Source organism: Danio rerio, chromosome 19, assembly GCF_049306965.1.
Source record: "Danio rerio strain Tuebingen ecotype United States chromosome 19, GRCz12tu, whole genome shotgun sequence".
NCBI lineage: Eukaryota > Metazoa > Chordata > Actinopteri > Cypriniformes > Danionidae > Danio > Danio rerio.
The window spans coordinates 39,089,190-39,104,896 of record NC_133194.1 but is presented as its reverse complement, the minus strand read 5'-3'; the positions used below and the strand labels follow the sequence as shown (position 1 = coordinate 39,104,896).

General features: G+C 33.9%; 1 protein-coding gene across 2 annotated transcripts in view; it reads left to right on the top strand.

Moving 5' to 3' along the window:
• Window positions 1-15,707, top strand: part of csmd2 (CUB and Sushi multiple domains 2) — a 560,701-nt gene that overhangs the window by 27,010 nt on the left and 517,984 nt on the right. Inside the window, exons 1-2 of one of the 2 annotated variants that reach the window (XM_073931822.1) lie at window positions 82-194; window positions 7,993-8,209. Coding sequence is in view for 1 of the 2 variants with exons in the window: in XM_688741.11 (XP_693833.6) it covers window positions 7,993-8,209 (217 nt within the window). In the remaining variant the exon portion in view is untranslated. Of the gene's footprint in view, window positions 1-81; window positions 195-7,992; window positions 8,210-15,707 lie in introns of those variants that run through there. The other variant, XM_688741.11, reaches the window with a different exon arrangement.

Genomic DNA, 15,707 nt, shown 5'->3' with positions numbered 1-15,707 from the left:
CTAAACTGATTCCAAAATAGTCATTCATTTACTTTTAATGAATCACCAAATCACTTGAGTGAATCATGGCTCATTCGAATCGATTCATTCACGAATCATTCACGATTGATTCAGGAACGCTTATCCATTCAACATCGGAGGTGAATTTGATCCTGTGGAATTATATTTGAAGGAGCATATTTAAAGAAAGAAATGTAAGAGACAACTTCTAGTAAATTGTTTATTGAGCTAATATAGTTCAGCATCGAGTTGTTTTAAGCCGTTGAGCTACCAATAGTGTGATAGTTAGCGTGGGCTGTCGTGGTAAGAATTGTGTCATACTGTGTTCGTGAACCCCAGATACTAGGGTTGTCCAAACTCGTTCATGGAGGACCGGTCTAGAAAGAGCTTGATTAGCTGGTTCACGTGTGTTTAATTAACGTTAACGTTACTGTTGGAACTAAAATATGCCCTCCAGGACAGATTTTGGACACCCCTGTACTAAGAGATAGTAGGCAATTGTTAAAAAAAACCTTGTAAGTGCTGATACTATTAGAAGGACAAAAAGAAAAAAAAATGACAAACGTGTCCCTTTTTATATTCACATCTGTCTCTCCTGAACTATAGTTAATTGGGATAGTTCAATAAAAAATTTGCTAACTCTCAGATGCAACTTAAGGTGATTGTTTTTTTCCCCAGCAGAATATCTTTTTTATGTCTTGAAATCAGTCCTAATTCTTTAAATTAATGTTTTAACTTAAACAGTGAAATAGACTTATGTTTGTGACGGAATTTATGTCAATGCTAGTTAAAAATACATCTAAACTTTTAGTCATTTGTGCTAAAGTTATCAGCATATAAAACAGTCACAACTTTGAATGCTAATAAATTATTAAAAATCAACTATCATATTAACATCACCTCAAATGAATACCTTTATGCTTTACAAGTGTTTTCATGACCAGTTCAGTTTAAATAACTGTTTTTAAGAAAAAGAGCCTTATTGTAAAGTGTTAAACAAAAGACCTGACATTTTCATTCAATACCTTGGACGTGTTATAGTCCAGTGTAACATGGAGTATATATGTTCAAATAAATCACCTAATAAGTCTTCAAGTGTTTGATGCTGTGATTTATAAAACTGGGCACTTCAAATCCTCATGATACACTCAGGTTTTTATGATGTGAAATGATCGATCTGAGCAATACTTAAATGGATTGATGGTGAGTAAAAAGAAATGTGTGTGTGTGTGTATATATATATATATATATATATATATATATATATATATATATATATATATATATATATATATATATATAGGCCTATTATATATGTCCCTTTCAATTGAAAAGCAGTGTGGTGACTCTTGTCTACATTTTGTTCTTGTTTCTTGTTGAACGGAGAGTCTCGATATTTCATGGCTGAAGGAATCGCTTCATTTTTTTCCCCCCTGCATTGCTCTCAGTGGTCAGAAATGACCTGAGTTTCATTCTTAATATTGTAGTGCTTCACAGAAAAGACTTGAAGCCGTAAAACCCCACAGAGCCATAAAAGAGTCTGTATCCAGAGGTCAAGTGCTTTTTCGCAATGGTTCATACTGGCACAACCTCACACAAACCTTCCCGTGGGATTGAGTACAAAAAAAAATGATGTATTGTTTCCTACCACGCTTTCTAGCTTTTCGAAACAAGTAAACCATTTCAAGCTTTATGCTAATGCGGTGTGGTTCGAATTTGAGTTAAGTAAACAAGCTTGAGATGAATCTTAAAGATCCACAAACATCTCAGCTCCCAAATGAATCCCAGCCTTTTCTACTTAGCTTTTTATTTTCCTATGCTTTCTAGCCTAAATATTGTGTGTCTTTTATCACACACACCGTGCCTTCTGAACACAGGGAGAGCTGTCCTCCAAATCCTAAACAGTCTGTTGCATTATCATTAAAAAAACAAAGCTTAAAATACTGAATATGGACACTAGCCAAAGGCAAATTACCTGAATGGCACTGAACTGTTTTTCAGTTGTGTGCAGGAAACCTTAGTTTGAAAAATCACCTCAGGTTTTTCCTTTCTCAAATGTATTTTCACTTATTTATTAAAATTCCATGGTGGTAGGCAGTGCTTTCTGCCTTAAGAGATCCAAATCCCAGTTCTACACAAGTTACCCAATAAAAACAGCCTTCACAGGTTATGCATACCGAATAAGGAAGTGAGTTTCATTTTTCGTGCATAATCACGATCCATGTTAAGCATATAGGATATTTGCATTAAGAGCTTTGCCGTGGGTTTGCTTTGGATAAATGCTTTAATTAATTGTGCATATGTGACATTCTGATCAAGCTTGGTTTTTCATTAATCTCTGTGTAATCTCCATTCTGGGATGATAACGTGATATAAGCAGATATGTTGGGTTTGTTTTCATGGAATATGGGCCCTAGTAATATCAGATGTCCTCTAATTATGCAATTCTAATGATGTTTTAGTCACCTAACAACATCACAGATATTCAGATTCATTTAACAATGAAAAAATTGATAAACTGTAAGATTAGTATCCGTTAGGACTACATGATATTGGACAAAAACTGACATTGTGTTGTTTAGTTTGTCTGCGAGACATATATTGCAATATAAATATAATTTCACAAAAAGAATTCATCATTTTACATTGAATGGGATTATTTTGTAGTGGAATATTTGCATAAAATACAATACGATTGAACAGATACTAATTAATTGTATGGTTTTGTGTGGAATCCAACAGTATTGAGGTAAAGAAGTCCAATAACAATATATAAAATAGCACCGTATAGTTTAGAGTCTTCATTGTATAAATAATTAAACACAATTTTTTTTTGGTTAGTGGTTAGCATAGTCGCCTCACAGCAAGAAGATTGCTGGTTCCAGTTCCAGCTGGAACAATTGCCATTTCTGTGTGGAGTTTGCATGTTTTCCCCCTTCGTGTGGGTTTCCTTAGGGTGCTCCGGTTTCCCCCATATTTAACGACATGCAATTAAGTGAATAGGATGAACTAAAATTGGCAGCAGTGTATAAGTGTGTGTGAATAAGAGTGTGTATGGGTGTTTCCCAGTTATGGGTTGCGGCTGGAAGAGCATCCGCTGTGTAAAACATGCTGGAATAGTTGGTGGTTTATTCTACTGTGGTGACCCCTGATAAATAAAAAGACTAAGCCGAAGGGAAATGAATGAATGAATGAATGATTGAATGAATGAATGAAGGAGTTTTTTGTTTACCTTTTTACGCTCTTGGTTTACGTTTGCTTAAGTCTTACACAGTCTTAAAAAAACACATCCAAATGAAAAAATTACTCTGTTATGGTTAAACTTTGCGATAATCTCACAAATCACATGTACTGAACTGTGGTGCTGAAACTTTGACATTGCTGATCCCGCAATGTGACTATTGCAGATTCACATATGGCAATATCAATGCTGAAATGATATATTGTGCAGCCCTAGCTTGCATTAGATTTGTTGTGGTTTCTTGTTTTGTTTCAGTAGTGTTGCTGTTTGCGTGAGTGCATTTAATGATTTCTTAAATATTACAGAGGGTAGTATCGATAGGACATTTGGCCAATATTAAAAATGCTGTATAATTTGTTTGTTTATTCGTTTGTTGTTTGTTCGTTAGTTCATAGACAAATTTGAAAAATTTTATCTTTTTGACAGTTTGAATTTGAGTTAAAAATTTAAATAAATGTTAATTTGTTATTTATGTTTATTTGTTATTCATTATTCATGAATGTTTATATGTGGAAAACACACACACACACACACACACACACACACACACACACACACACACACACACACACACACACACACACACACACACACACACACAATTTACAGATCAGTAAGTCAAATCACCACAAAAACAACAACATCCTTAGGAGAAACAAGAGTATCACTTTATTTTGATGAATTTAAGTTACATTGCATCTACATGCCAACTAATTCTTATTAGATTATAGCTAGACTGTTAGGTTGGGGTTGGGATTAGTGTAAGTTAATATGTACTTGCTAAATTTTTCTAGTTAAAAGTCTGTTGAAGGAGCAGTATCAGTAGATATTAAGCAGACAGTCTACTAATACTCAAATGAGAATAAACTTGCAATGCAACTTTTAGTCAACAAAATGTGCAATAGGGACCATCAAAATAAAGTTTTACAGAAACAAGTACAGTCTAAAGTAAAATATGACAGCAATGCTTGCTTAAACACCTGAAATGATGCAATAGATTGAATGTTAGCAGGTAAATTATTCTAATCTATTGGCCTCTTTTTTACCAAAAGATCCTTTTAATAAACGAGGGGAAAAAAAGTTTGAACAGAATGTATAATTTAATTTAAGAATTTAAGAAAAAGAAAAGTGCCATTTGGCTTATATTAAAATTAAAATGAGCATTTATTTATTAATTTTTTTTAATTTTTAAATTTTAATTTTAAACATTTTTTAAAATTCATAAATTCTGTATTATTACAAATCAGCTTAATACTCATTAGTAATTTTGAAGAATATTAAATTCAAATCCTCTATTTTTAACACAAGCAAGTTTGCCTGATAATTTCAGCCTAAATTTATCATTTTCCTTATTTATTGAAAATTATTTCAAGCAGTTGTTTGTACTGTATGAGCTTAATATTCGAATTAAACTATATAAACTAAACAATGTTGCAAAACCTTACAGGCCACGGTTTCTTTTGAACATTGATTTAAGTCTCCTATTAAAATGATGAACTTCAGAGAGAAGTTGGGCCATGCTGTCAGGTCCTGTGTGACTGTAGCAGGTATGTACGTTTCCTGGAGTGCATAGGATTAAAAAAGAGGGAATCTGAGAACATTACCGATTATTAAAGAAAGAAGGGACAATTAATTAAAAGTGGGGCTATGGACCTGTCCAGAACTTATAATTTAGGCCAGCCTTTTCACTGATGGATGGAGCCACACACAGTTATTAAAATTTCAGATCGAGTGCAATATTTTATAAGAGGTCGTTGACAAGTATGCAAAAGAGAAATGCAATTAATGCTGAGGAGTGCAGTCTGAGCTGCAGGCGATATGGAGTTATTAAAATTAGTCAAATTAATAACCAAGGGTGGCATCATTTTTTTTTTCTTTCTGTTGCTTTGCAGAGTTGCCGTGGAAACATCTTTTTGACCACAGAGAAAGTGGTGGAAATAGCAAGGGCAGTATTCACGCACTAGCTCGCATGTTAATTTAATTGGCCCTTGAAATTGAATATTACCGCTTTATGGGTAAAAATAGATAAATATTACAGGAATTTTAGCTTGTCCTATTTATATTCACCACGAGTACACACTTACATAATTACATGGATATTATAAGGGTTTAATATGGAAGGCTTTTATTGTACTAACTAATGATTAAATGCCCTGTCAACTCAAACAACATATTAATTTATGCAAATGAATCCTTTGAAAGCACAAACCAAACTGGCATATGAACATATTCATCACGTCAGAAGGCTGTAAATCGCAAAGCATTGTTTGCACACATTGTTACTAATAAATAATTTTGAAATTCACATTTCCTGTGTGTACACTGTATATATATATATATATAATCACCTTAAAAAGATAAATAAACGTTTTCTTTGAATGTCACACTCAATTAAAGATGACTTTTTTCTTCAGTAGAATATTAATGATGTGTAGAGTAGCATTTGCTGACAATTCTGGAATAAAATCTGCTGGATTAAAGGTAATAATAACGTTGTAAATAATAGGCCTGTACTATATATCTTTCAGCATTAATATTGCAATGTGTGCATCTGCAATATTCACATCACACTAGCTATGTTTCCATCCACCTATTTTTATGCACAATTTGCATATGCGCATGAAAAACGGCTGATGGAAACGCAATGAATGGAAACGTATGCGCATAACTGAGTAGGATAAACTTTTTATTTGATAAGAAAAGATACGCATAAACTGCGATGGAAACACTTTTAACGGAAAAATTTCAGTATGTGCATTAAAAAAAGGTCATGTGATTTTGTGATAAGAGATCATGTGATGATGAAAGTGTGTGTAAATGGACAATCCATCAGGCTGAGCACTCTGTAAACCATCTGAACTGTTGTTTTGGTCATTCTAAAACGCTTTACCGTTTAAGTATTAGTGTTATTATATTATTAATGACTTCCAGAATCAAGAGTGTTTGTGCTCTATGTCTGACACCTTCAAACGCCACCGTGCGTTAACTGCGTGTCAGGATTGCCTTTTGAGGCGCAGTCATTTATTAGATGAAGATTGATGCAGCTTCTACTGTAGCAAATTCAGTTTTTACTGTTAAAATTTGCCGTTAGCTAATCAGGAAGTGACGATTTTGTTCGCTTTGACTCGTTGGCGAGTTATGCGATAATCCAGTTTTGTGCATGAAGTTCATTCGCAATTTTGGATGGAAACATAGCCAATATACAGTACAATGACCTTAAAGTGATAGTTCACTCATACAAATGTCTTTTTAATGTCTAACAAATAGGGCTGTATGATTCTGGCTAGAATCAGGTGTTTTTTTTATTTTTATTTTTTAATTTTTTGCCTAAAATCAAGATCACAATTTTCTCACTATTCTGTAGATGTAAAATAAAGGTTAATTTGAGTATGCTATTATTATTGTTATTTCCCAAACATATAGAAAACACCACTAATAATATTAGGCCTATGTGTGTAGGTCTACTGCTGGTTAAAATGTTACATTTTGTATCTTCGAACGGTGGACTCAAATCGACTTTAAATTTGTTCTGGTTGTTAATGCACAGTAAAGAATGTTATTATTCATAATTCTGAAGTTGAATTATTATGTTTAAGACATATGCTTGCAATCTGTCATTGACAACATTTTTTCACTAGTAAAATGAGACATTCATCATTACCAGATTCCCTCATGCATTTTATTCTATCTTATGTAGGCTAGAGTAATTATACTAACACTGTTAAACACTTATTCTTGGGTCCAACATTCTGTGTTTGGTATGAAAGAAAAAAAAACACATTAAATGCTTGTCATAATCATAACTTTTAAATACCTTATCATCATTAATCGATGCGTGTGCTTTTGGTTTTACCTTCACTGCCGAGCACGCTTAAGTCATGGCTGCCATCACTTGAGAAAAAAAACCCCAAAAAACACATGCAAATCATTCTTCCCGTGTGGCTCCCAAACGATCGCTCAGTGCAACAAAGTGAAAGTTATTTACAACTTCACTACCTGCTATTCACAGCCGATGCTGATTATGTTCGCTAAAGTAAACATCTTTTAAGGTTGTTCGCATGCTCTCTGTGGTAACCAAACAGCTCATGGTCAGCTCATGGGTGATTTGTGGAACTGCCTTTTTGGTTCTCTCCTGAACTTGAAAATATAATTGGCTGTATCATAGAAATGCTGGATTAAGATTGTGTGGGGGGTCGAATCGAGATCATGATCTTTTTTCAATTAATTGGGCAGCTTTACTCATTAAGGCCATTGACGTTTAATAAGATTAAACTTTTTTTATAGTAAAGCAGATGAAATTGTGTTTTGTGCTGTGAATGTGTAGAGTACCAATTACTGACACTGTAGATTAAAGAGTAAATGATTGATGAGTTTTGGGTGAACTGTCCCTTTATGACTTTGGTGTATAACAGGGACCATGCATATATATTTAGCCATAATGTTTATTTGACTTTTAAAGTGCTGGTTGCCATTGACTTGCATATTATGAGTCACCAAGAACCACACTTTCAACAAAAAAATATTTAATGTTATATTGAAGAAACAATGCACTTACATCTTGGATTGCCTGAGGGTGAATAAATTAGCTATGCATTTTCATTTTTGGGCGAGCTTTCCCTTTAAATCTTTCAGTGTGATAAAAGCATGGATTTTGAATGTTTTATAACGGGTTTGTCATTTGAACACAGCATTAACTCAAAGATTTTTTTTTTCCTGCTATAATAAATTATTCTCTATTCTCCTCTCCACAGCTCAAAACTGCAGTCACACGCTACACAGTCCAAATGGGACAATAGAAAGCCCCGGATACCCGTATGGATATCCCAACTACGCCAACTGCACATGGGTGATTGTGGCACAGGAACACAACCGGATACAGTTGGTATTTCAAGGCTTTGCCTTAGAGGAGGACTTTGACATCCTTTCAGTCTACGATGGGCAACCCAGTCCCACAAACTTACGGACACGGTAAATACAGCGCATTTTATTATACTCTATGTGTAAATGCCAGGACAAATCTCTTGGAATTGCTTGCAGACATTCCTTGGCTAACTGTATTAAGTGTGTGAGAACTTTAGATTTACGTTAGTGTCCCAAAACTGGTTTAAAGCAAACTGAAATGAGTGAAAAATTCATTTTAGGTTTTCATCTAATGTTTTGAGCATCGACGTCCACAAATTGATTTAGCGCTTTTGCCTTTATCGCTGTCATAAGTCTGAATTCCTCCCTTGTATGCTCTGAAAATGAGAAGAAAATAAAGGATTTGGGCCCTAGGGATTGAGCTGAGCTGATATCCTCAAGGGGAGAGTCCTTGGGGCCTTGGCCTGTTTTCCATTCGAAAAGCTAGCATTTTGAAAAGCTTGCCTACATTCATAGATCACTTCTGAGATGGCACTTTATTCCTGATAAAATGAGTTCTATAGAAAACACTGCAGAACTTTCCACCCTTTTTATGCCAGTTTGATTTATTTAATAATGTGTGTGAGTGTGTGTGTGTGTGCGCGCGTGGAAAATGATGTACACAAGGACACTTTCAAGAATTTTTATTTAATAATTGTTTTGCCATTTCAAGATTCAAGGACAGCTTCCTACACGGCCACACGTTTCCATGGTGTTGTATGAATGTTAACCTTGTTCGGCATGGGTGGTTTACCCTATCGGTGTATTATTGGTGTCATCTGAACTTCACACATTGTAGAAATCAAAAAGACATTGAGAATATTCCAAATAGGATGCTGTTTGTTTGTTAGACCAGTGAGATGTGATAATTCGTTCTTTTTATCTATCTATCTATCTATTTATCTATCTATCTATCTATCTATCTATCGATCGATCGATCGATCGATCGATCGATCGGTCGGTCGGTCGGTCGGTCGGTCGGTCGGTCGGTCTGTCTGTCTGTCTGTCTGTCTGTCTGTCTGTCTGTCTATTCATCCATCCATCCATCCATCGTTCTATCTATCTATCTATCTATCTATCTATCTATCTATCTATCTATCTATCTATCTATCTATCTATCTATCTATCTATCTATCTATCTATCTATCTATCTATCTATCTATCTGTCTGTCTGTCTGTCTGTCTGTCTGTCTGTCTGTCTGTCTGTCTGTCTGTCTGTCTGTCTGTCTGTCCATACATCTATCCATACATCCATCCACCTATCCATCCGTCTATCCGTCCATCCATCCATCCATCCATCCATCCATCCATCCATCCATCCATCCATCCATCCATCCATCCATCCATCCATCCATCCATCCATCCATCCATTCATCCATCCATCCATCCATCCATTCATTCATCCATTGATGAATTCACTGAAGAGTAAATAAATACTGAAACAGTGTCTGCTGAGAATATTGCTTTACCAATACAGAAATAATTAAAAATTTAAAATATGTGACCCTGGACAACAAAACCCATCTTATTTTTTGCGGGTATATATTTTTTTAGCAATAGCAAAAATAAGTTATTTTGTCAAAATTATCTAGTTTTTATTTTTATTTTTTTACAATGTTAAAATAATAAGTAAAGATCCTGTTATAGATATTTAGTCAATTTACTACTATAAATAAATTGAAACTCAATCTTTTTCCATGTCCACACTAATATGTTCTTGTTTAAAAATGCATATTTTTTCTTTGCATTTTGGCCTTCCGTGCACACTGTGACAGCTTTTTATTTGGAAACAAAGGCATGTCTTTTTGGAACCACTGTCTAGAGTACATTACCTTGAAAGTGCCGTTTTCTTGTTGCAGTGTGGACTGTAAAACAACAGATGCTTTTGAAAATGATAATGCATTTCCTTCATGTGACGCAGTCTTGTGACCAATTCTGCTAACATGGTGGATGACATTGTAAAGCAGATGTTTTGAATGTTGTCCATTTTGACAGCTTTATTAAAGATTAATATCAGTTTCTATGTGCTTCATATTGCCTCTCTTTAAAGGACACAGAACATTTACTGGGAGATAATGTTCAGCAGTGGAAGCTGACAACAGTTTCAACATTTTGCTGCAAAATTTCAAGCAGACAGAAAGTAACTAAATGATATGTGGATATGAAGCAGGTAAAATGTGTCTTGCGTCTGTGTGCAAATGCAGTACATAAACAAAAGGATTTTCAGTTGTTTTAGTGGGGATTGAGGCTGCACAATATTGGAAAAAAACTGATATTGCGATATTTTATTTTTCTGTGCTAAATATTGCGACAAACAAGATTTTCACAAGATAGTTTGAATAGCTCTATTTGTTTTTCTGGGAAGTCAAACAGTATTCAATACAGAAATTAAACAATCCCAATGTAAAAAAAATGCTTTTCTTACTTTGCTTTGTCTTGTTTCTATAGTTCAAATATCTAAAAAATCTTAGGTCAAGTAAAATATTGTTTAGTTTTAACTTCAGAAATAAACAAATCAAAATTAAGAGCTTTTTCTTAAAACAGGCAAAATAATCTGCCAGTGAGGTAAGTAAAAAAATCACTTTGAAACAAAAATTCCAAGTAAGAAATTTTATTTATTTATTTAAATCATATAAATTCTGTATAAATACATTAATTAACTACAATTCTGTAGCTCCTAGTTAACTATAATTCAGACTCAACATTGCATATCTATTGCGGATGCACATATTGTGATCAATGGTGAAACAATATATTGTGCAGCCCCATAGTGGATGACAGAAAGAATTTAAAATGATAGTGTGGACTTGGAGCGTTTTTTTAGATGAAGACACTCTTTTCAAAATGTATTCAGATTAGTTTAGATGTAGCCTTTTGATTTGTTTTATTTTTCAATTAAATTTGAATTTGCCAAACCAAATCAGTGGAAAGCTTATATGCTTAGCTTTCTTGTGTTGTACTATAAATCTCAGTTTAAAAAAAAACACTTGACTTGGTCCAAGGCATCATACTGTATGTTCAACAACAGTAAACATGTATTTAAAAGGAAAGATATTTAATATATTGTGAAGCTGGATCAATGTCTTTTCTTGAGAACATTGAAGGTCACGTGTACAGTCTCAAACACCATTCCTTCCACGTGCTAACCGAGTTAATGACACTTTTTTTTATTCCTTTGGTATCAGAAGACACTTCATTGGCTGACTCTGACATCCCATTATCTTTTTCTTTGTTCACTCTCAGATCCAGTCCAGTGAGTCATTGTGAACCATTGGCACATATTACTGTCCGTCTGCTATCATACATCTCTAGTTTGAAAGGGTTTACTCAAATACATTCATGATTTAACTCATTTTCGTCCCAAAGTCTTTGCCCTTAGCACACAGTATACCACATTATCCCTCCTAATTTCTGTTGAATCAGTTCTCAGCTGTAAGGTAATCGCTCTAGAGATTATTTGGTTTGAGAGCTGATTTAAATAAGTGCCGTTTTATCTACCCAGTTATTAATTTGGAACTGAGTCTGTTTGCTTGTTGCAGTGGGTGGATTTTGAATGTTTTGTGTGAAGAATATGAGTGTACAAAGGCCTCTGACTCAGCATGTGATATTTGCCATACACTTTTGTCATTGTTTTACTTTAAATCTTAGTCAGGGCTGTTAGCTTGTATTTGTTCATTAGCAGGTGTGTGATATCACGAAACCCACACTTTTATGCTTGTATTAACATGTTTTTTAGTCTCCCATTACATAAAGAGTTTGCATGTCAGTGTTGTTATTTTAGAAGTTAGGATTTTATTTTATTATATATTTTATCATTTTTTTCTTTATTCAACATTTTATATGAATTTCAGTTGATTGACGGTCTTTCTGATTGTTGTTAAAATATTTACCTAAGATTTTAGAAAATATTTTTATTTGTTTGTATTTTAAAAAAGTTATTATTTTATTTTTTTTACAGTTTTTTTCTTTATTTATACTCAACTGAATATTTTTCATTCGTAATTTACATTTATTATTAATGATTTATTAATAATCTACATAACAGTTAATTTTCTGTAAACTATAAAAATTATTTGTCTTGCTTGTTCAAATTACTTATCTAAAATCAGATGAAACATTACACTTCTGGAGTTTTTTTGGACGACTTAATTGTTTTATTTTTAATCCACTTAAATTTGTGAAAGCAGTTAATTTATTAGATTTGTGTTGGGACAAGATGAAAGAATTGTGTGAAACCCAGCATTTTTTATAGGGGTGTCAAAATTAATTGTTTCTTTGGTGCACCGCGATGCAGACAATTTAGTATACAGTAGGTTCAGTAATAGATCGTAACTGGTTATTACATTCTGACGTCATTTATCTCATTTACGATACATTGCGGTAGTTTACTATGGCGAGGGAGGCGAGTGCAAGTGATTAAAATGCTCCAACTACTTAAAAACGCAGAATCTCTGCACATGTTTTCTCTCCTCTCTTCTGTTACAACGTTAATTGGGGATCCATACACAAGTGTGTCTGCAGAATGAGTTTTCTCCTCCGCGTCTATCATGGATCTGCTGTGGTCGCTGCTGCCTTTTATCAGTGTCACTCATTGGTGAACAGTGCCAGAGCGTTAGAGCCAATCGCAGCCCTTTCTGTTCTGTTTGGTAGTTTGTTCATTTGTCTATTCAATCATTTATTCATTCGTTCACAAAAACATTCCAATAATTAGATGCTTTGTTTCCAGTGAGTACTTAAAGACACACGATCATGCTTTTATCAGCAGCAGGGTGGATTACTGTAATGGACTTCTCACTGGCATTCCCAAAAAGACAGTCAGACAGTTGCAGCTCATCCAGAACGCTGCTGACAGGATTCTGACCAGAACCAGAAAATCTGAGCACATCACACCTGTCCTCAGGTCTTTGGACTGGATTCCAGTTACATTCAGAATAGATTTTAAAGTATTACTACTTGTCTATAAAGCAATAAATGGCCTAGGACCTTAATACATTACAGATATGCTCACTGAATACAAAACTAACAGATCACTCAGATCTTAAGGATCAAGTAAATTAGGAATTCCAAGAGTTCATGTGCTATTTAAATAAACTTGCCTTGCCTTTATTTAGTTACACATCACTTTTTTTATGAGTAATGCGTCTTCATGTAAGTTTTAAAATAATAAAAAAAATTTACATTTAAGAATTAGACAAAAAATAAGAAACCAAATAATTAAGATGAAAATATAAACAAAAAATAGGTAATTTATTTAGTAAATAATGACTTTATTTATTGCTGGAACAATACTACACTTTCTTAACCCTTAAATTGGAAGCAATGGCATAATACAATAATCAGTTTAAAGGAAATACAATATCTGATATTAGATATAATCTCTGGAAATGCATTAACCTGCAGATGACATCTCTGACGTTTCGTTTCAGTATCTGTCACACTAATTGGTGCTGTGCATCGGCTGCTTGCGGAGGCATCTGTGGGCCATTTTTTTATTTATATTATGCTGTCATGGGAGTGATGGGTATGTAATGTATGGATATGTTGTTTAGACCATGGCTTGAGGACTCACCGGTTTCCATGCTGATGTTTCCACCCGTATATGGCTTTTGTATAATTGAAGCTTCCACTGCGGCGATGATCTACTTCCCCGCAGGATTTAGTTTCAACGCACCTGCTTGCAATTTGCGAATGAGCTGAAAAACCATTATTAACTGGTTTAGATGTTTGTTAGAAGTGAAGCTAAACTCTGCAGGAAGCCGGATCTCCGGGAGCAGAATTGAGCTAAAACATTTACACTCTATTTGAGACAAGCTGAGTTTGGCTTAGACCCATCAGATTGCAACGGTTTTACCAAACTACAGCGATCACCTGCATGAAGCTCGCTGACTTCTGCTTTGAAATGGATAGTTCAGTCCCAAAATATGATTGATTCACCATTATATTGTTATATGAGCTTTTCTACTGAGAAACAAATATAAATTACTATAAAGTGATTTTTCTTTAATGCCAAACATGATAAGAATGTTAAATAAACATCATGATCAATTAAGATATTTTGATTAGTAAAATACTAAGCACTTGATATAGACACCTTTATAGTAATTTTTATAATTTTTAGATTTTTCTAAAACCTCAGATTCCAGATTTTCTAAATGGTATTATTTCAGCCAGATATTGGCTCATTATAACAAATTATACATAAATGTATAGCTTTTTTATTTAGCTTTCAGATGATGTATAAATATAATTACAATTAAATAAATAAATAAATGAATAAAGGAATGTACATGAGCGGTTCTGTGGTCCAGGGTCACATTTTATACTAAAGCAAAAAGTGTGATGATATTAATGTGTAATGCATTTCTTTTAAAGTACATTCAATTTTACTAAATAAACTGAATTTGATGCATGAGCATGATGGCAAATTTCAATACATTTCCTGGTATACAGAGGTCAATGTTTGTACAAACATTTGCCATTAGTTATAACCTGCAAAGCTGTCAATTTTGAGTTGTACCAATGAAGGTAATTTCAAATGCCTTGTGAATCAATGCTTCCAAGGCTCAGTTGCCATTTTGTAGATCAGAGATGCCCAAACTAGTGCCTGCGGGCCAAAGTTGGCCCATGGTAACCTTTGATTTAGCTCGCCATGCCTTCTGCAAATGGTTTAGAGATTGTGATTTCAAATGTAATGTAACCTCATATTTGTTTGTTTTATTGTTAAGCTACAACAAAGCTTTATGAAATTACATGTTTCAATGAAAATAATGTAAATTTAACCAAATTTAGTTTAAAATAGATGACGATGCAGAGACTATAGTGAGCGAATGAAGGCAGATTCTGCTTGACTAGTGTATTTAGAATTGAACTTCACTTTGTTATAAATGTGATTGTTTATGTTTTTATTGCAACAAGTTCTAATTATACAGGTTACACCGTGTTAGTTGAATTGAGTCTAAGTAATGCTTTCTATTTATTTTTTAATAAATTGAAATTAATTAAGAAATTACCCATGCCAATTTTAATGTAAAATAGTTTGGTATATTTATCTTTGGCCTACATATATCAGTGATTTTTAGTTTTTGACCCTTTATACAACAGAGTTTGGGCACCCCTATTGTAGATTAACTAGTTACTGCGACAGCAAAAAAATAAAAAATAAAATAAATAAATAATATATAATAAATATTAAATCAATGTGCATATGCAACTGTTTCAAAATTTTGGCAGTGTATATGCTGTACTATTGTGATCTAGTCACACCATGTGCACTGCAGGCTGATCCTTGCATACCAATAAAAGTTGAAGTATACTTTGGGCTTATAAAAACATGTCACAGCCAAAATAAAGGCTCCTCAAACCAGGCAAACTTTTAACAATGTTCTCTTGTTCAATTTTGGTCCGTGTGTTTCTTGTCCAATTTTAGCCTATGTTGACATGAGTGTGGTCTACTATAATCCATCTGCTTCTTGGTTCAATGTGTTGTGTGTTTAGAGATGCTATCCTGCATGCCAAGGATATCACGAGTGGTTATTTGAGCTACTGTTGCCTTTCTCTCTGATCAAAC